Consider the following 17,308-nt stretch of genomic DNA (forward strand, 5'->3'; position numbering starts at 1 on the left):
TTCTTTCCCCCTCGCCATCCTCTTGACATTTACCAGCATCTGGAGACATTCTCGATGGTAATGACTCTAGGGGGTGCTGTCCATGTAGTGGGTGGAGGTCGGAGTCCTGCTAAACACGCTGCAATGCACAGGCCCGCCCCCACAACGAAAATAAGCCAGCGTTACCTGTCAATAATGACATCTAAATTAGATGCTGTTTTCTAGCTCCAACCCTTGCTCTCCTTAAGAATGTTGGTTCCGACTTTGCCTCTTTGCCTCTTCATGCTCAAGAATATCCTTGAGCAGCACACAGCAGTACACCTGAGCTCTTGTCTCTCAAGATCAAATCTGGGCACCAACCAGCCTGGCTGTTACCCCAACTGGGCTGGCTCCAGCCCCACAGCAGGGCCCACTATGGTCTTGAGTTTCACTCTTTCCCTTTAGTACTTTGCTCACATCTGTTTTACAACACTCACTACAGAAATTCAACCAGCTGTAAACACATTTCGCTCACCCCAAGGGCTAGCGCCATATTTGATTCATCTGTGTTTTCTCCACGTTCCCGAGCTCTCTGCATCGCACATGGTAGGTGTGCAATCAACATTTATTGCAGCCAATTAGATTAATATCATTTTAATTTTTATCACGCTTCTGAGCATCCCTTTGAAAGGGACTGGAAGTAGAGAATACAAATGCTGGTTAAGGCAAGAACTCTTGTGTTTCTCTTCCTGAGGAGTTCAGCTGCAATGATCGCTATTGCCACTTCCCAGTTGCCAGAGGAAGTTAGTAACTATTCTAAATGAAGATAGCTGTACAATAAATGATGAAGGATTTGAAAAGACTCTAATTTAGAGACGTTCTTACATTTTAAAGATTCTTTTCATTGGTTATTATAAGTGGGAAATGTTTATTTTTCAAGACAATGCAGCAGCTTGGAGAATGATACAAAAAAAGCCTTGTTTTTAAAAAGTAAATGCAGATCTTTCATATGTTAATCACTTATGGTCAGTAAATTATAGGCTTGCCATTTTTCACAGTGGACAAAATTAGGCATAGGTTTAGACACTACATAAGAAACAAGGTCTACCAAGATCATTCTCCTGTGAGTCAGGCATAGTCTCAGATTTAAAAAACAAAACAAAACAAAACAAAAAGCAACCAACCAGATAATATCTGGGGTGTTTTTAATTCTCTAAACTGACAAAGTCAGCCAAGAGTCTATTCAACTTGGCATTCTCAAAAAGTGCAGAGTGACAAAAGAGGCAACATTTGAGAGTTCAGGGGCTAATTTAAAGCCTCCACTCTAACATGGGGTTTTGCAAAGTCTCACTTGATTTCTAGTGTCTTAGTTTCTTGTCACTGTTCTTGCAAAGGGGTGATGTGAAAATATTTCAAAGAAGCAGGTTAAATATATACTTTTCTGTAGACAGAGTTATCTTTTACATATGACCTGAAATAGCCAACCACAGCTTAAATGTCTTCTGCTGAGTGAGATCTCTGTTGCCCACCCTACATCCAATTAAACTCTCTCAAGGCTCTGTATCCCCCTCTGCTTTGTTTTTCCCTAGAGTAATGATTTATTTGCTTATTGTCTGTCACCTCCCACTGGAATACAAGCTCCACCAAGGCAGGAATTTTCTGGCTACTTTATTTTTTATTCATTGTTTTATCTCTAACATCCAGGATAATGTTTGCCACACAGAAGAAGTATGTGTGAAATATTTCTTATATGAAGGAATATATTAAGTAAATCTAGAAATGAAATATACTATAAAGCCATCAAAAGACATGAATTGGATATATTGGGTATAAGGGAATCTATATGGCTAGATCTCAAAAGCATGTATTTGAATCAAAAAGAAGCTGCAGAAAAATGTATACATTTCTTCATTGGTAAAATAGGGCTGGTAATGGTATTGTTACCAAGTTATCAGGACCAAGTTCGTTTGCTAGTGCTAAATGCCGAGAAAATGATAGCTAAAAGCACCTAATGAATGTTAGTTGCCATCTTCATCATTATCGTTGCTACTTCACTGATGAAAAATAGTTCACACAAATAACACTGATAACTTTATATGATGTAATCTAATTTTACATAGTTGAATAAATAAATTTAAGAGCCCTGGAAGGATGCGTTATAAACCAAACTTGTTACTTTTGGGAGAAGACTCAGATTAGAATGATAGCCAAAGAAAATTTCAACTTTGTCATGTTATTTTAATAGTGGGCATATATCAATGCCCAGTGAATTCTTTTTAAGATTTATTTATTTATTTATATGTAGAACTGGGGTGTAGGCCAGAGGTACAGGGTGTGGGGGCGGGTAAGAGGATTCACCACAGACAGAGTAGAGAGCAGAACAGGCAGATCTACTGAAATACACTGCTGAGGGGAGCAGCAGGAGAGACAGGAGAGGTCTGCTGCACCATATGTGGGTCAGCTCCCCCGCCAGGGATTGAGCTCAGGTCTTAGCAGTGATAGAGCTGAGACTTAACCCTTAGACCACCAGGGAGGCTCATCTAATATTTTAAATGTAGAGCTGATGCATATAAATAAAAATTAACATTTAGAAAAGCTGAGTTATATTTCCTGAGACATAATGACTATCACAGAAAGAGAAAAGGAGAGGGAAAAAGAGACGGAGAAGAGAGTGATAGACTAGAGAGATGAATTACTTAAGATAAGAACCTTTTTAAATTTTCTATTTTACTTCTAAAGTGCTTCTTGAATAATCACCACATGGATAGGATGCCAGTTAAAAGCCACAAATACAACTAACCTGCAGTCCCAGGTGGATTACATGAGTTAGTTCTCTTAGACTGGAAAAAACTATCATTAATACAATCTCAAAATCAAGAATAAATTATTTAAAGCCTTGAGTCAGTACTTACTGACACTTCAGCCACTGCTCCACAAATGGAATGGAGAAGAATTCTGTGAATAGCTCCCCTGCCCTCTTTGGATTTTGACTGGTCACAGATGCCATGTTTGATTGACAAGAAAACAATAAGGAAGAATTAAAGTCGATTACTAATATTCTGATTGCAAATTAAGACCATTGAATCCTCAAAACCATTGAACATTTAAAGGCATGAAAAACTTACTTGTATAACCACTCGGTCAGAAAATCACAGGCAATGAATTTAGTTCTTTTCCTCTAAAGAGAGAAAAGAAAATTAAATTATATTCTTTGCCCACATGCCTGAGTAGGACAAAAGAAAAGAGTTTAATTAACTGTTGTGTTAGATAAAATATGCATGAGTCCTTCATGAGGGTTATAAACACATCAACACACAGTAACTCAGGCAACATTAAAAACTCTGAAGACATTTTCCATTCATTTTTGGATAAGCATATTTTCTGACAGAATGCATATGGTAGGTGGGCCTCCCTGGTGGCGCAGCGGTTGAGCGCTGGGTTGCGAAGCTGCCCGCGGCCTCTGCGGCGCTGGTTCAATCCCCGGCTGCTCCCAGGCCACCGGAGGGGGGTCCCGCATGGCGCGCAGACCTCTCCTGCCGCCCGCTGCTCCCCTCAGCAGTGTACTTCGGTCCTTCTGCCTGCTCTGCTCCCCGCTCTGGCTCTGGTGAATTCTCTCACCCTCCCGCGCTTCTGACTGTACCCAGTGCTTGTATAAACAAAACAAACAAACAAATAAATAAATAAAACATGCCTCTAAAAAAAAAAAATGCATATGGTAGGGAGTTTATTGCGTGCTTCTGGAATTGTCTCAGAAAGGTTTTATTTAAATCTATACCTTGACTCTAAGTAATTGTACTTACTGTTTCCCCAATTCACTCAAACCCTCCGACCAGTATTACTTGCAGTCTCAGTGTCACCTTCAAATACAGAAGCCAAACACATGGGTGTCATTGGGTGCCAGTCACCAAAATGGTTGAACCCTGCCAGCTGTCTGCTCCTTATTAGTAGAAATCTCATTGACAACCATAAGAAAACAGACATTTCTCAGTCTCCCTTGTAGCAAGGGGCAGCCATAGACACAATCTGAGACAGAAATGGACAAGTCTTGTGGATTTCTGAGAACGTTCTGCTCTGTTGATTTCTGCTCTTCCTTAAGGTTTTCTTCTACTTCTTTCAATATGGAACAGAGACATGGGGCTGAAAGTGGCTCACCCTTTCAGTCCTGAGACCAAATGATAATAGTACTTAGATGGTGGCAGGTTAGAAGGAACCTGGGCCTTTGATGAATTCCTTCTGCTACTGCACCAGCTGGGGTCTCACCTACTGAACATTTTGATAAGTAACGAAAATTAACTTCACTTGGATTACTACCCCTGTTCTTGAATACTCATTGCAGTACGTGACAGATATCTAGTAAGGCACACGAGGAAGAACATCCTGGAGTAAGGGGGAGAGGGCATACTGGGAACAGCAGCAGGGGGGCACACTTGGAAAAGCAGTAGGGTGAACCCGACAAGGCAAGTATCTTGTCTCCCAGTTCCATTTAAAGTCTCTTTAACCCAAATAGAACCGGTTAACTCCTTCTAGAAAAAGTTATGGAAACCAGGAGATGGAAGGTCTCTGTCTTTTAAGATACCAGGGGCTAAGAACCAAGTGTTGGTTACCATGTGAAGAGATCCTTCCCAAGAATGAAGGTCATACAGAGCCTGCTGGAAATTCTCTTTGTCCCTCCACCCTGCTCTGTGCCTCCGATTGCTGATTCACATCAACCAGGCTCCCTTATTCTCTAGTTGGGTCCAACAAATGGCAGGTACCAGAAGTGAACCAGACAGGGAAGAGAGAAAGGCAGGGTGTTGTGTGTTGAATTGTGTGTCCTCTGCTCCCAGTGAATAGGTTGAAGTTCTAACCCAACAGTCAGACATCACTCAAAGACGTTTCTGCCACTGATGGATCACATATAATGGGATGGTCCCAACAGGCTGCTTCATGGAACCCAGGGGTAGGCTGGGTCAGCTAGGTTTGGGTAAGTGCATTCTATGGCATTTGCACAATGATGAATTATCAAAGGACATATCCCATTATTAAGCAACACATGACTGTACTTTAAAATGTGAGCTTTTAATAACAGGACTATTAAAATACAACTAGATAAGCCCAAACACTCCTGAAGGACGGCAGCTCCAATAAGGGTGAATAAATCTCTGGTTCTACTGACAAGCAAGAAGGGAGATGATATTGTTTAGACCACCCACAGCCAGTGCCTAGTGGCATATACACTAGGTCACTGTAAGTACTAGACTCTGCACACAGCTATACCTGAGGTCAAAATTCCCCAAACCTTTCATGTACATTACCCAATATATTCTCTTTTTTGGATTAAACAAGTTTGAGTGGAGTCCCTTATTGCTTGAAACAGAAAGAGTTTTCACTACTCTTCCTTTCTTCTACAGCTGGCTAACTCCCACTTCTTCCACATGCTCCTGGAAAGACTTTCTGACCATTCTTACTTTCTTCAGTAAGAGCTCAGGATAGGTGCTCCCCAGTTCTCTGTGTACCCTGCTGTCACGGCAACTCAGACATAACTGTAGCATACCTGCCAGCCCACACCTCCATCTCCTGAACTCTCCCCACCTCCTGCTCTCTTCATTATCGCTTTCTTTATATTCCCAGTGCTTCCCTGAGTGTCTTGCACACAGTAAGGTATCGGTGAATGGTAAGTAAATGAATGAATGATTCCACCATGAAATTCTCAAGCAACAAAGCAAGAAAAGATCCATGTGTAAGAATTCAGACACTTAAAAGTAGGGCTTGCTCAAAGCTCTCCTGAAAAAAAAAGAAGGGAATGGAGGCATCAGACTCCCAGACTTCAAACTATACTACAAAGCCATAATCATCAAAACTGCATGGTATTGGAACAAGAACAGACATACAGACCAATGGAATCGAATAGAAAATCCAGAAATAAACCCACAGATTTATGGTCAACTAATCTTTGACAAAGGAGCAAAGAATATGCATTGGAGCAAAGAAAGTTTGTTCAATAAATGGTGCTGGGAAAACTGGGTCGCTACATGCAAAAGAATGAAGCTTGACCACCACCTCACACCATACACAAAAATCAACTCAAAATGGATTAAAGAACTAGACATAAGACCTGAAACCATAAAATATATAGAAGGAAATATAGGCGAAACACTACGTGATTTGCACATCAAAGACATCTTTACAGACACATCACCCAAAGCAGTGATAGTGAAGGCAAAGATAAACAGCTGGGACTACATCAAATTAAAGAGCTTTTGCACAGCAAAAGAGACAATAACAAAAACAAAGAGAAACCCCACCAACTGGGAGAACATTTTTGTACCCAACACTAATGATAAAGGACTGATCACAAAAATCTGCAAAGAGCTGATGAGACTCAACAACAACAAAGAAAATAATCCAGTCAAAAAATGGGCAGAAGAGCTAAAAAGAAACTTCTCTGAAGAGGAAATGCAAATGGCCAACAGGCATATGAAAAAATGTTCAACATCACTTGTCATCAGGGAAATGCAAATCAAAACTACCATGAGATACCATCTTACACCAGTGAGAATGGCACATATTAAAAAAACTAGCAACAACAAATGTTGGCGAGGGTGTGGAGAAAAAGGAACTCTTCTGCACTGTTGGTGGGAGTGCAAACTGGTCCAACCACTGTGGAAAGCTGTGTGGAGATTTCTGGACCTACTAAACATAGAGCTTCCATAGGATCCAGCAATTCCACTCCTAGGTATTTACCCAAAGGACACAGAAACATCAATTCCAAAGAACACCTGCACCCCTATGTTTATAGCAGCACTGTTTACAATAGCTAAGCTTTGGAAACAACCCAAATGCCCAAAAATAGATGACTGGATCAAGAAGATGTGGTACATATATACCATGGAATATTACTCAGCATTCAAAAAAGATAAACACATGCAATTTGCAGCAACATGGATGGCGCTGGAAGGGATCATGCTCAGCGAAATAAGCCAAAAAGAAAAAGAAAAATACCGGATGGTCTCACTCATAGTAGGAATCTAGAAAACTTAAATAAGGGACCAGGAAAATGAATAACTATAAGAAAGTGAAAATCAAAATCAACAGAAAACTATGAACCAGAGACACTTTTAGGGGGGCGGGGGCGGAAGGGGAGGGATTGGGGTCAGAATGGGGGGGCTGCAATTGTATGGGGAATATAACAATAAAATTTATTAAAAAAAAAAAAACTAAAAAAAAAAAAAAAGTAGGGCTTGCTAATAAAATGCTGGAAAAATTGGGCTATGAAGCTGTTCGCAGCCTCTGCCGTAAGAGATCAATCCCTGGCCAGGGAGCTACTCACATGGCGCAGCAGACCTCTCCTGTCTCGCCCGCTGCTCCCCTCAGCAGTGTAGTTCAGTCAATCTGCCTGTTCTGTTCCCTGCTCTGTCTCTGGTGAATCCTCTCACCCCCCCGCACCTGTGGTCTGTACCCCAGTTCTTATATGCATAATCTTTTTTAAAAAATTCTGGACAACATCTCTTCACCTTCTTCCCACAATTTTTTTATTATGATAATTCTTCCATTTCCTTTTCTTTTTACCTTTTCACTTTGAAGCAGCCGACATGGCTTTATAATCTTGCACAGGGCTGAAGAGATTGTTGTGAAATTGATTCTCACCGAAAAGGAAAGTGCTACTAAAGATATTTTTACTGAAAACTTTATTATAGCTGTTGGTAAATAAAATACAGTGATGTCTGACTTGCTGGGGATTGTTTGCAGTCTTTACCTCGTTGCTGATAGGCTTTCATTAAAAAAAAAAAAAACCTGAAATGCTGCTGGACAGGGTAATAAAATGAAATGTATTTGACTATTTAATGGGGTATTCTATTCTAAGCCCCACAGCTGTAGGAGTCCATTCAAAATGTCACCTTTACCCAAAATAAAAAAAAAATACTTGTACAACAATGCAAATATGTATCTAGCATGAATAGCCTTATACTAATTTAAACAATACAGCCATTGTCAATGGTGCTGTCTCTCTCACTCTACAAAAGAGGCATTGTCCCCGAGGCATTTACCGCATCGTCTGGTAGTAAAGATTCCTTTTCCAAAGGGAATGCAACTTGGCTTACTCTATTAAATAGACTGTTCAGATCGCCAAATGGCCCAATACATGAAGGCCATGCAGACAGATTTAATCACTTCTGATACAAAGAAATAAAATGGGAGAAACTGTTTTCCTTCCGTCCCGGGCAAGCGTGGACATGCTGTGCGTCCGCAGACACACAGAACAGGGGGACACACTGTTCAGCTGTTGTCTAGATTAAAAATTCTCTGAAAGAGAGCTGAAAGGGAGCTGAAAGAGCGAAGGAAAACAAATGAAAAGCGGTGGTGAGTGAAGAGGTAAGAGAGGAAGGAACAGGAAAAAATTAAAGAGCGAGATTAAGAAAGTGGGCAGGCGCCTGGGTTTACGTAATGTGGACAAAAACAGAGTCTGTGATCGCTGTTTAAGCGTGGAAATACACAAGATCTGGCAAGTGGAGGGAACAGTTAAAACAACCTCAAAAGAAGGTTAAAGATAGGGTTTTTTTTTTTTTTAATCCAGAATTAAAAGGAAAAAAGACTAGGTCAAGGGATAAGACATCACCATATTCTTGTGATTCTGCAACTCCTGTGAAATCCATTCAGAAATGCCAGATGGATGGATAAAGGGCAGGTGGAGAAGCAAGTAAAGTAAAACGGTAACTGTAGATCAAGGTGGTAGCTGTGAGGGTATGAACTCTGAAGTCCTTTCAATTCTCTCATATGTTGGAGACATTTTTTATAACAAAATTTGGTAGGGGAGCTGCCATCACAAAAGACCCAAACCTCAAAGAGAAAAAAGGCAGAAACAAACAGGTGTTCGATGCAGGCAGTAGTCTAAGCCAGATTAATATTGGCTGCACACATAAGAGGCAGACAGGTACTGGAGGACGGAGGCTGGGGAGAGAAACAACCCACACTGCTCTGTACCCGGGACGTATGCATTCCACCCCAGGAAGGTCAAAAGCACAGGCCAGGAGGTTACTGAACTCAAGTGTGGTTGGCTGGCTGGCATTGTGTTGGTTCAGACTCTGGGTTTGCCAAGGATAGACACATGCTCATGTTACCTTGGTTACTGGGTGTGTGTGTTTGTTTTAAGTCAGTTTAGGATAGATTTTGCTACAACAACCCAACCCCAAAGCTGAGAAGCTCGTATCATCACCCGTTTCTTCCTCACATTACATCAACATTTCAATCAGCTGTGGCTCACTCTGTCTTTATTCTGGGCCTTGACAGAGCAGGCTGACATCGCTACAGTATCACTAGTTATGCTGGCAGATGAAAATAAAATGGGGAGCCAGGCTTTGACCCTTAAAGTGTGTGTTTGGAAATACCATGACGTCGTGTCCATTCATTCTGTGAGCCAAGCAGTCACATGGTCAGGCTCCCCTTAGAAAGAGACCACAGGTGTTTTCAACAGCAATGGCTAGTGTGAAGGTCGGAGGAGTGTAAGGAAAATGAGAACCCTCTGACCTATGGGCTGAGCCAGGTCTCAGGAGGAAGTGGACCGCACTTGCCAGCTGTGGAGGGCACACTTCCAGATCTGGTTCTTGGAGAACTCAGCCCTTGGTGTCTTTCTCAACTTTCCATTGCTTTTTCTGCTGCTCTCTCTCATCTGCTTCTTCCTCTTTCTCTCTCTGCCCAGAGGTCGGCTAACTCAACGGTTTCCCGATCTTTCCACCTCTGGTGTCTCTCCCCTTCTGCCCACACAGAAGTCTGTCCCTTCTCTCCATCATCTCACATCTCACATCCTAGCTGCCCAGATGGGAGAATCTGATTGGACTACTCAGGCACGCCCAGGACAGACTGTCCCTGTTGGGTAGAGCGATTGCACCAGATCATTTCTTTGCCACTTGCCATCCCAAGTGGCTGCCCTCAGGGCCTGACACTTCTCCCTGCTTCAATTATCTGTGGCCAGGGTGATGGGGACAAGGACACAGCAGGGACAAAGGGCTGCAGTTCTGGCACTAGACGCTGAGAATGACACAACCCCCTTTCTCCCCATAGATATTCTCCACAATCAACCTCCAGATCCCCGAGACCCCCACCCCCCAGGCAGATCAAAACTAATCATTAACCCTCACCCCAGAAATGAGCACATACTTGGACTGTAACCAGATGCCACAACACTTATCACAGCAAACTTCAGAGAGAGCTTGATGTTTTTCCTCTATGGCACTAGAAATTTATTGGAGGAAAAAATAGCCTTCTGAAAAGAAGTTCAAGTTATGTGCACATAACAAAGAATGTGGACCAAGACGTCCAGTATGAGCCACAAGGTCATTTCTAAAAGTGTTCTTGATTAAAAGGAGTAATGCCAAAATAATTCTACCACACCTTTCCTGGGAAAATCTATTCTCTCCACTCCTTAGAGATTTTTTTTCAAGCAAGAGCTGGTAGTATTTCTAATTTCCCTTATTGGTCAAGGCCAGGAAGTGGAGTTCCTCCCTGACCAGGGTTCTTGCACTTTTAAAAATGATATTCAAGTATGCAATTTTTTTAAAAACTATATTTAAAAAATCAACAATAAATAACTCTTTGATGGGCCAGGAGTGTAAAATGAAAAGACAGTTTTGTTTTGCTAAATTATTCATAGTAACAAATTTTAATGTAATGAGATCATCCACAAACTTATCAGTAGTTAGAAATAGTTTCCTGATACCAACTCTTGTTTACAATACTCTTCACTGTCATAGAATTTGATGAGCAACCAAAAGCCTAAAGGGAAAATTCTACTTTCATGGGGTTAGGAGAGAAAAAGAGGCAGGAAGTCTTATCACTTCTATGCAGTCTCTGCTTTAATCCATATTTAAAGCCGAGATAAGGTTTCTTTTCAGTCTTCATTTTATTCATGCATAAAACTCTTGATTTCTTTCCAAATTAAGTAAGGTGCACTGTTCCAGTTTGGCCCTGTTCAGTAGACATTTACTGAGAGCCTACTATGTGCCAAATGCTGAGCTTAACATTAGAGATAAAGAAGTGAGCAAGGCCTGGCCCCACTGTGGTTATCACTCTGTGTCCCACAGACCCCCTCAGCTGCAGGTGAACACTGATAAGCCCACCTCAACTGTCACTGAGATCTGAACCAATCTGGCCCACATTTCTCCTGACCCAAGGGGCTCCCAAATGAGGAAGCGACACATAAGCATTTTCAGAGTGATACCATGTGAAAGGTGCAGGGGCTTCTGGGAAATCTTTTCTTTGCTTTTCTGAAAGAGGTTGTCCATTCCCTCCTGGTTGTTATAATAGGTGTCAGCAAGGGAAGAGATTCTAATTCCTTCTGCCACTCAGAGGGAAGCTAGGGTAAGGATGAAGCTAACACTTCAAAGAGACCAAGCACAGCACAAAAGAGAAACCAAGTCCTCAAGTAGATCACTGAGCCCCTGAATCAGCCTTCTTCTTACCTCAGAACTTCCAGTGTCCTGAGCCAGCAAGTCCTCTTTATTATTTAAACCAGTTTTCTCTTGGGCCTCCCTGATAGCTCAAGGGGTTAAGGCACAGCCTATGAAGCTATCCGCAGCCACTGCAGCACGAGTTCAGTCTCGGCCAGGGAGCTACCTACATGGCACAGCAGACCTCTCCTGTCTTGCCCGCTGCTCCCCTCAGCAGTGCATTTCAGTCAGTCTGCCTGTTCTGCTCCCCACTCTGTCTCTGGTGAATCCTCTCACCAGCTGCACCTGTGGCCGGTACCCCAGTTCTTGTATGCATAATAAATAAATCTTTTAAAAAAAAAAACCATCAGTTTTCTTTTAATTACAACAGAATGAATCCTAGCCAAGACTGCTGCCTACTATCCCTTATGTTTTCTTTTGGTAACAGCACCTTGAGTTCCTCTGGGAGACCCACCTTTCCTGGCCTAATGCTGTGCGCACTAAGCCCGGCTCCTTCCGTTTGCCTAACAGCCCATCTGTCCCCCAGTTCCGAGGACCGATTCTGAAGTCAGTGACTGGCACGAGTCAGCTCCGTCAGAGAGAATTTTTTTCTTTTTCCACTGCACTTGAGTCTTATGGGACACAGGCTGGTACCAGGAGTTTGAGGATGGAGCAAAGTCAGAGGAAAGAGAGACAGAGAAGGAACCAAGTCACGGAGACATCATTCGGGCCCCAGATCAAGCTGTGCTGGACAATCTCCTGGTGGGCCTCGTGTCCAAGCAACCGACCAATCAACAAACTTTTTTCTACTTAATATGAATGAGGTTTGTGTCCCTGGCAAGACCCGCCCTTGAAGAGTTAACTCCCAAAATACGACGTTTACTGTGCATCCAGCTGAAACAAAGTCCTTTAAGTTCATACTAATTTTAACTGCTAAAAATATTAACTGTTTATCAAAAAATTGCCTACAATAAAAATTATTGACTTTACCCTGAGTGCCCCAAAATATATGCAGTGATGCATTGGAAGGAATTTCCAAGCGAAGCTTATAATGTAGCTACTAAGCCAGCTCCATTTAATATAGCAGTCCAATTAAGTTCTAATTAAGTTCTGGTCTCTTATGTTCCAATTAAGCTAATCCAAAGGCATGGCTGGATGTCAGGGGATCACTTAAGAACATCAACCCAACTGTACTGTTTAATCTTTATAATGATATTTACATATCTCAAACTTAATTTGCTCCAGTGGAATACAACCCAGGTCACGATAGAACAGAACAGTGTCATGGCCTTTTAATCAGCCTTGAGTCTAAGGAGAAGGCTAAAGGTTGGTCTAAACAATGGCATAGTCAATTTCCTGCCTTAAAACTCTTTCCCCCTTCCAACTCACACAGACCCTGGCCAGCCCAGGGGCACCAGGGAAGGCAGCTGTAACTAAAAATGGAAGATCAGGAAGGTCAAGGTCAATAAAGACTACAAGGAACAGGCTACTTCTATAAAAACTCCTGTCTTGGTAGCAAAATTATTTGCAAAGCTGGCTTCACAGTCCTCCTCCAAGAGACCCAGGGGTCTGCAGCATCCCCTCCAATCCCTGTCCTCCACTTGGAGAGGATGAAGGCGGCGTGGCAAGGGCCCTCACTAAAGGAAGCTTCTGGCAGAGCCTCTGCTGATGTGTCCTGATCCATCTCACACTTAACTGCCTGAGGCTGGACTTGTTCTTTCCCTCACTGTCAGCCTGGACACCCCTCTCCTTCCTCTGGTTTTTCACTTGCTGACATTTACCCCTCCTCGTGAGTCCCTCCTTCAAGCAAAATCCAAGGGCTATCCCTTACTGCACACTCCCCCAACTCTAAGTGCTGTACATGTTCAATCCTCCCAACAGCCCTGAGAGGGAGGGTACTGTGATCAGCACCCCTCGATTTGACAAGAAACATGAGGCTCACGGTACTTAAGGAATCTTCCCAGGGGCCCAGAGCAAGCAAACGTTGGAAAGGGATTTGAGCCCAGCAGTGAGGCATATCTCCTACCATTCAGGGACCACCCCACCCACCCACCCCCACCCTGCCTACCCCATCCCACCCCACTCCAGCCAGTCCACTTCTTCCTTGCATATTACCCTCGTTTTCAATTTCCATTTCCAGTCTAAGGATTTTTTCCAGTTTAATGTTGTTCTGCTTTTCACTACAGCCATGTCCATCACTGAGCTAAATGCTTTAAACACAGCATCTAATTCTCAGAAACCCCCTTAGAGGAAGCCATTATTGTCATTGTTCCCATTTCACAGAGGAGGAATCTGATTAAATTTACAAGGTCTCAATGCTAGGAGGGCCCCAGGTCACAGATCTGGAAGCAGGTAGCATTGGGTCCTAAATTCACGGATGTGTGGCTCCAAATTCCAGACCTCATCATCAAGCTTCCCTTTGACTGTCTCCTCCCATCTCATAACATTAACCACTATTATAAAAATCTGGACAGTTCCCAGGACTTTAGAACAGAGTGGGCAAACTTTTTCATAAAAGACCAGATAGTAAATATTTCAGGCTTGTGTCTCAACTCTTTGCTTTGTCATTATAATGCAAAGTGCCCCCACCCCATAATAGTAAAGGCTGGGTGTGAAAATTAGTTTATTTACAAAGCAGGCAGCAACCTCCTCAAGCATCATCAATGACACCAATCTTTCTGGTGGAGGATGAGGCCAAGTGGCACAGAGGTGGTCCATGCCAGCCGAGGTGACTCCAGACCAGTACCCAGCACAGACAGGAGTAAACCCAGACGAGGCCAGAAGAACCCCCCAGCTGAGCCTGTCCAAACTGTGGACTGATGGAACAGTGAGCTAAAAAAACTTGTCATCTTGGGCTTCCCCTGGTGGCGCAGTGGTTGAGTGCTGGGCTGCGAAGCTGCCTGCAGCCTCTGCAGCGCGGATTTGATCCCCAGCTGCCGGAGAGGGCCCCACATGGTGGACAGACCTCTCCTGCCGCACCCGCTGCTGTCCTCAGCAGTGTATTTCATCACTCTGCCTATTCTGTTCCCTGCTCTGGCTCTGGTGAATTCTCTCACCGGCCCATGTTTCTGACTGTACCCAGTGCTTGTATAAATACATAAATAAATCTTTTTAATAAACAAATAAATAAATAAAACTTGTCGTCTTGAGTCACTACCATTTGAGGGGCTTATGTAGCAAAAGTAAAGCGCTGCAGTGTTTAATAACTGAAATGCTAATTGTGGCCAAGTGGGAAGGTTCCCCTGGTTTAGTGGCCAGTGAGGACTGCCACTACAGCCACCTGGCACTAGGCCATGCCCCCAAAACAAGAGGACAAGAGAAGGAAAAGCCTGGCACAGCGCCACTGCCCTTTGTTTTGTAAGAGAAGCATGGGTCACCCTCAGGTCAGAGCCTGCTGACTTTCTTTGTAAAGGCTTGTCTCTTGAGGATGACTCTGATTTTCAGAAACAAGCAAGACAGAGCCAAGTTTGGGAATGAAGTGATCAATGCTGCTTTTGTTTGAAGAAAAAAGAAAAGAAGCGTGACTGTAAAGTTATGACTTTCTTGCCTGGTTTAGACTGGATCGGACACATTCCAAGAGTCTCAAAGGGAAGTGTTCTCAACACGAACAGCCTTATGGACACAGTAGGACTGGGTAGGGCTCTGAGACCACACTCAGGGGTTACTCTGGCTCTTCCTCTTAGCAGCCACATGAGCCGGGCTACCTCTCAGGCCTCGGTTTCCTCATCCACGAAATGGGGATAATCAAACCTTCACAGGGTGACTCTGATGATTAAATGAGACCACAATTCCTGGCACACAGGAAGTGCTCTACAAACTAGTGTCATTAAACAGCACTGATGGGGGGGAGGGGTCACCTCCTGACAGCTTCATAGTGTCTTCTGGGCCTCTTTACCTTAACAATATAAGTAAAGGAAATACACTTTATTTATAATGTTAAATTTTAAACATTTTAAAAGTAAAATGTTATTTTACTTTTCCTATATATTGTAGTATACTATACTATACTATACTATAAATGACCACTGCACTTGACATTTTTGAAGTTGAGTATTTTGAAATGACTGTATGGATAGATTTGGGAGGTCATCAAGCTAATAGCCACTAAGTAATCGCACCTCCTGGGTCCACAATGTGACTTTGCTATTCTTCAGGATAGAGCTGTGCGGGTGGCTGGCTGTGTGGGGAGCTGCTTTGACCAGTGGAGTGGAGTGAAGTAAGGTTGCTGGAGCTCCAGAGCCCAGGCCTTTCCCTCTGCCTCTGCCCACTGGGATAGCTGCCAGGAAGCCCCTGGGCTCTGAAGGAGCTAGTCTGACATGAAAAGGACTAGAGGCCACATGAAGAAGAACTGAAGTCTCCCTGCCAGTAGCCAGCACCAAGGCCTTGACATGAGAGCAAGCCCAGTTTGCACCTTCTAGACCAGCCCCAGCTGAAAACAGCCACATGAAAAAGCCAAGGTGAGACCCACAGAACTACCAGGCAGCCCCACACAAATAGCAAATCATTGTTTTAAGTCTCAAAGTTTTCAGACATTCCATGACACAGCAACAGGCACTGCTACACAGTCAATATTACTGTGTAATTCATTTCAGAATAGGGCGACAGAATAGGGCGATGGTAAGATGTGACAAGGAGGCACTGGGCCCTCAGAGTGTAAACACGGCTCCGCAGATCACCCACTGCTCTTAAAATAAAGCCCACACATTGCTGGCTGACACGTCATGGCCACTGCGGAGCCACCTTCCCAACCTCACCACCCTCTCATCGGCTCGATTGGTTCCCACCACACACACACAGGCTGCTTCCTTCTCGCCCCTCGATAAGGTCACTGAATTTGTCAGGACTGGGTCTGTTGCACCAGAGGGTTTCAGTGCCAGGAAACCACGTGTTAGAGAGAGGACGAATGGTCCAGAGAGGGCAGTGGGCTGCTTTACTCAGTGTGTCAGTGAAGATGAAAAAGAGAAAGAAAATTTTCTAGATGGAGCAGCCAGGTCAAGGCTATGAGCTAGAAACTTATCTCTTGATAACCTATTTTCTCTGATTTTGAAAGTAATCCATGTTTACTTTTAAGAGTTCAAACATTACCCAAATATTGGAATATAATACAGAAGAACAAAAGTCTCCAAACTTTCATCTCTCCCTCAACTACCATTGATTTTTAGATACTGTGAACGACACTCGGGCTCTTTGGTTGGGCCTGTGTGTGCTGCAGAAGTCGGTGCCCACAGGGAAGGTTGGCAGGACCCCACTGTGCCACAAATGGATTCCACCAGAGGCTGCTGCGAGGTAATCATTTTCTACTCTTTATCTTTCCCAAAGTATGTTTGTTTAACAAAATAGAAAACACTGCTTGCACCCAGCTAATTTCACAGCAAAACCAAAAGGCCTGTTAACCTTATTGGTAAGATGCTCACATTAATGCCACCAGATGCTGCTTTAATCTTCTCAATGACCTTTTTATACCTAGTTGCAAACTGCCATCTGGGAAAGGGCAGACAAGTCTGTTTCATTTGCTAAACTCACAACATGAACTGTGCAGGATCATCACCTAATTCTAAGGCTGAGATCATTCACAGAAGTCACTCACGTGGTCCAGGGGTCCGTGTCCTATACAGGGGAGCCAGACTGCTTGGTTTGAATCCGTGCTGGGCACTCACCCGTTGTGTGCGTGAGCTTATCGGCTAACCCAGGTGCTGCCCAGCCCCGCGCTGTAAGAAGATGAGGACAGCACCCACATTACAGGATTGCTGGAGGGAGAAATTAGTGCTTTGGGTCCATTAGAACAACATCTGGCACAAACTAGGGACTTTAACAGGGTTAGAAATGACTGTTCTAGTATTACAGCCTCTAACGCATTCCCCAGCTCTCCATTGGCTGGAGGCTTCTGTTTTAGAGGTTTGCTCCATACTCAGCTCTAACTCCAGGAGACCCAATGGACCTGGGCAGCC

At 43.5% G+C, this 17,308-nt stretch overlaps 1 protein-coding gene across 1 annotated transcript in view; it reads right to left on the bottom strand.

Moving 5' to 3' along the window:
- Positions 1-17,308, bottom strand: part of IQCK (IQ motif containing K) — a gene marked incomplete at both ends in the record, with an annotated part of 92,096 nt that overhangs the window by 57,423 nt on the left and 17,365 nt on the right. The window contains 2 exons of the mRNA XM_084249372.1: positions 2,871-2,948; positions 3,084-3,136. Of these exons, the coding sequence (XP_084105498.1) occupies positions 2,871-2,948; positions 3,084-3,136 (131 nt within the window). The remainder of the gene's footprint in view (positions 1-2,870; positions 2,949-3,083; positions 3,137-17,308) is intronic.

The sequence above is a fragment of the Talpa europaea genome, assembly GCF_964194135.1.
Source record: "Talpa europaea genome assembly, chromosome: 12".
Classification (NCBI taxonomy): domain Eukaryota; kingdom Metazoa; phylum Chordata; class Mammalia; order Eulipotyphla; family Talpidae; genus Talpa; species Talpa europaea.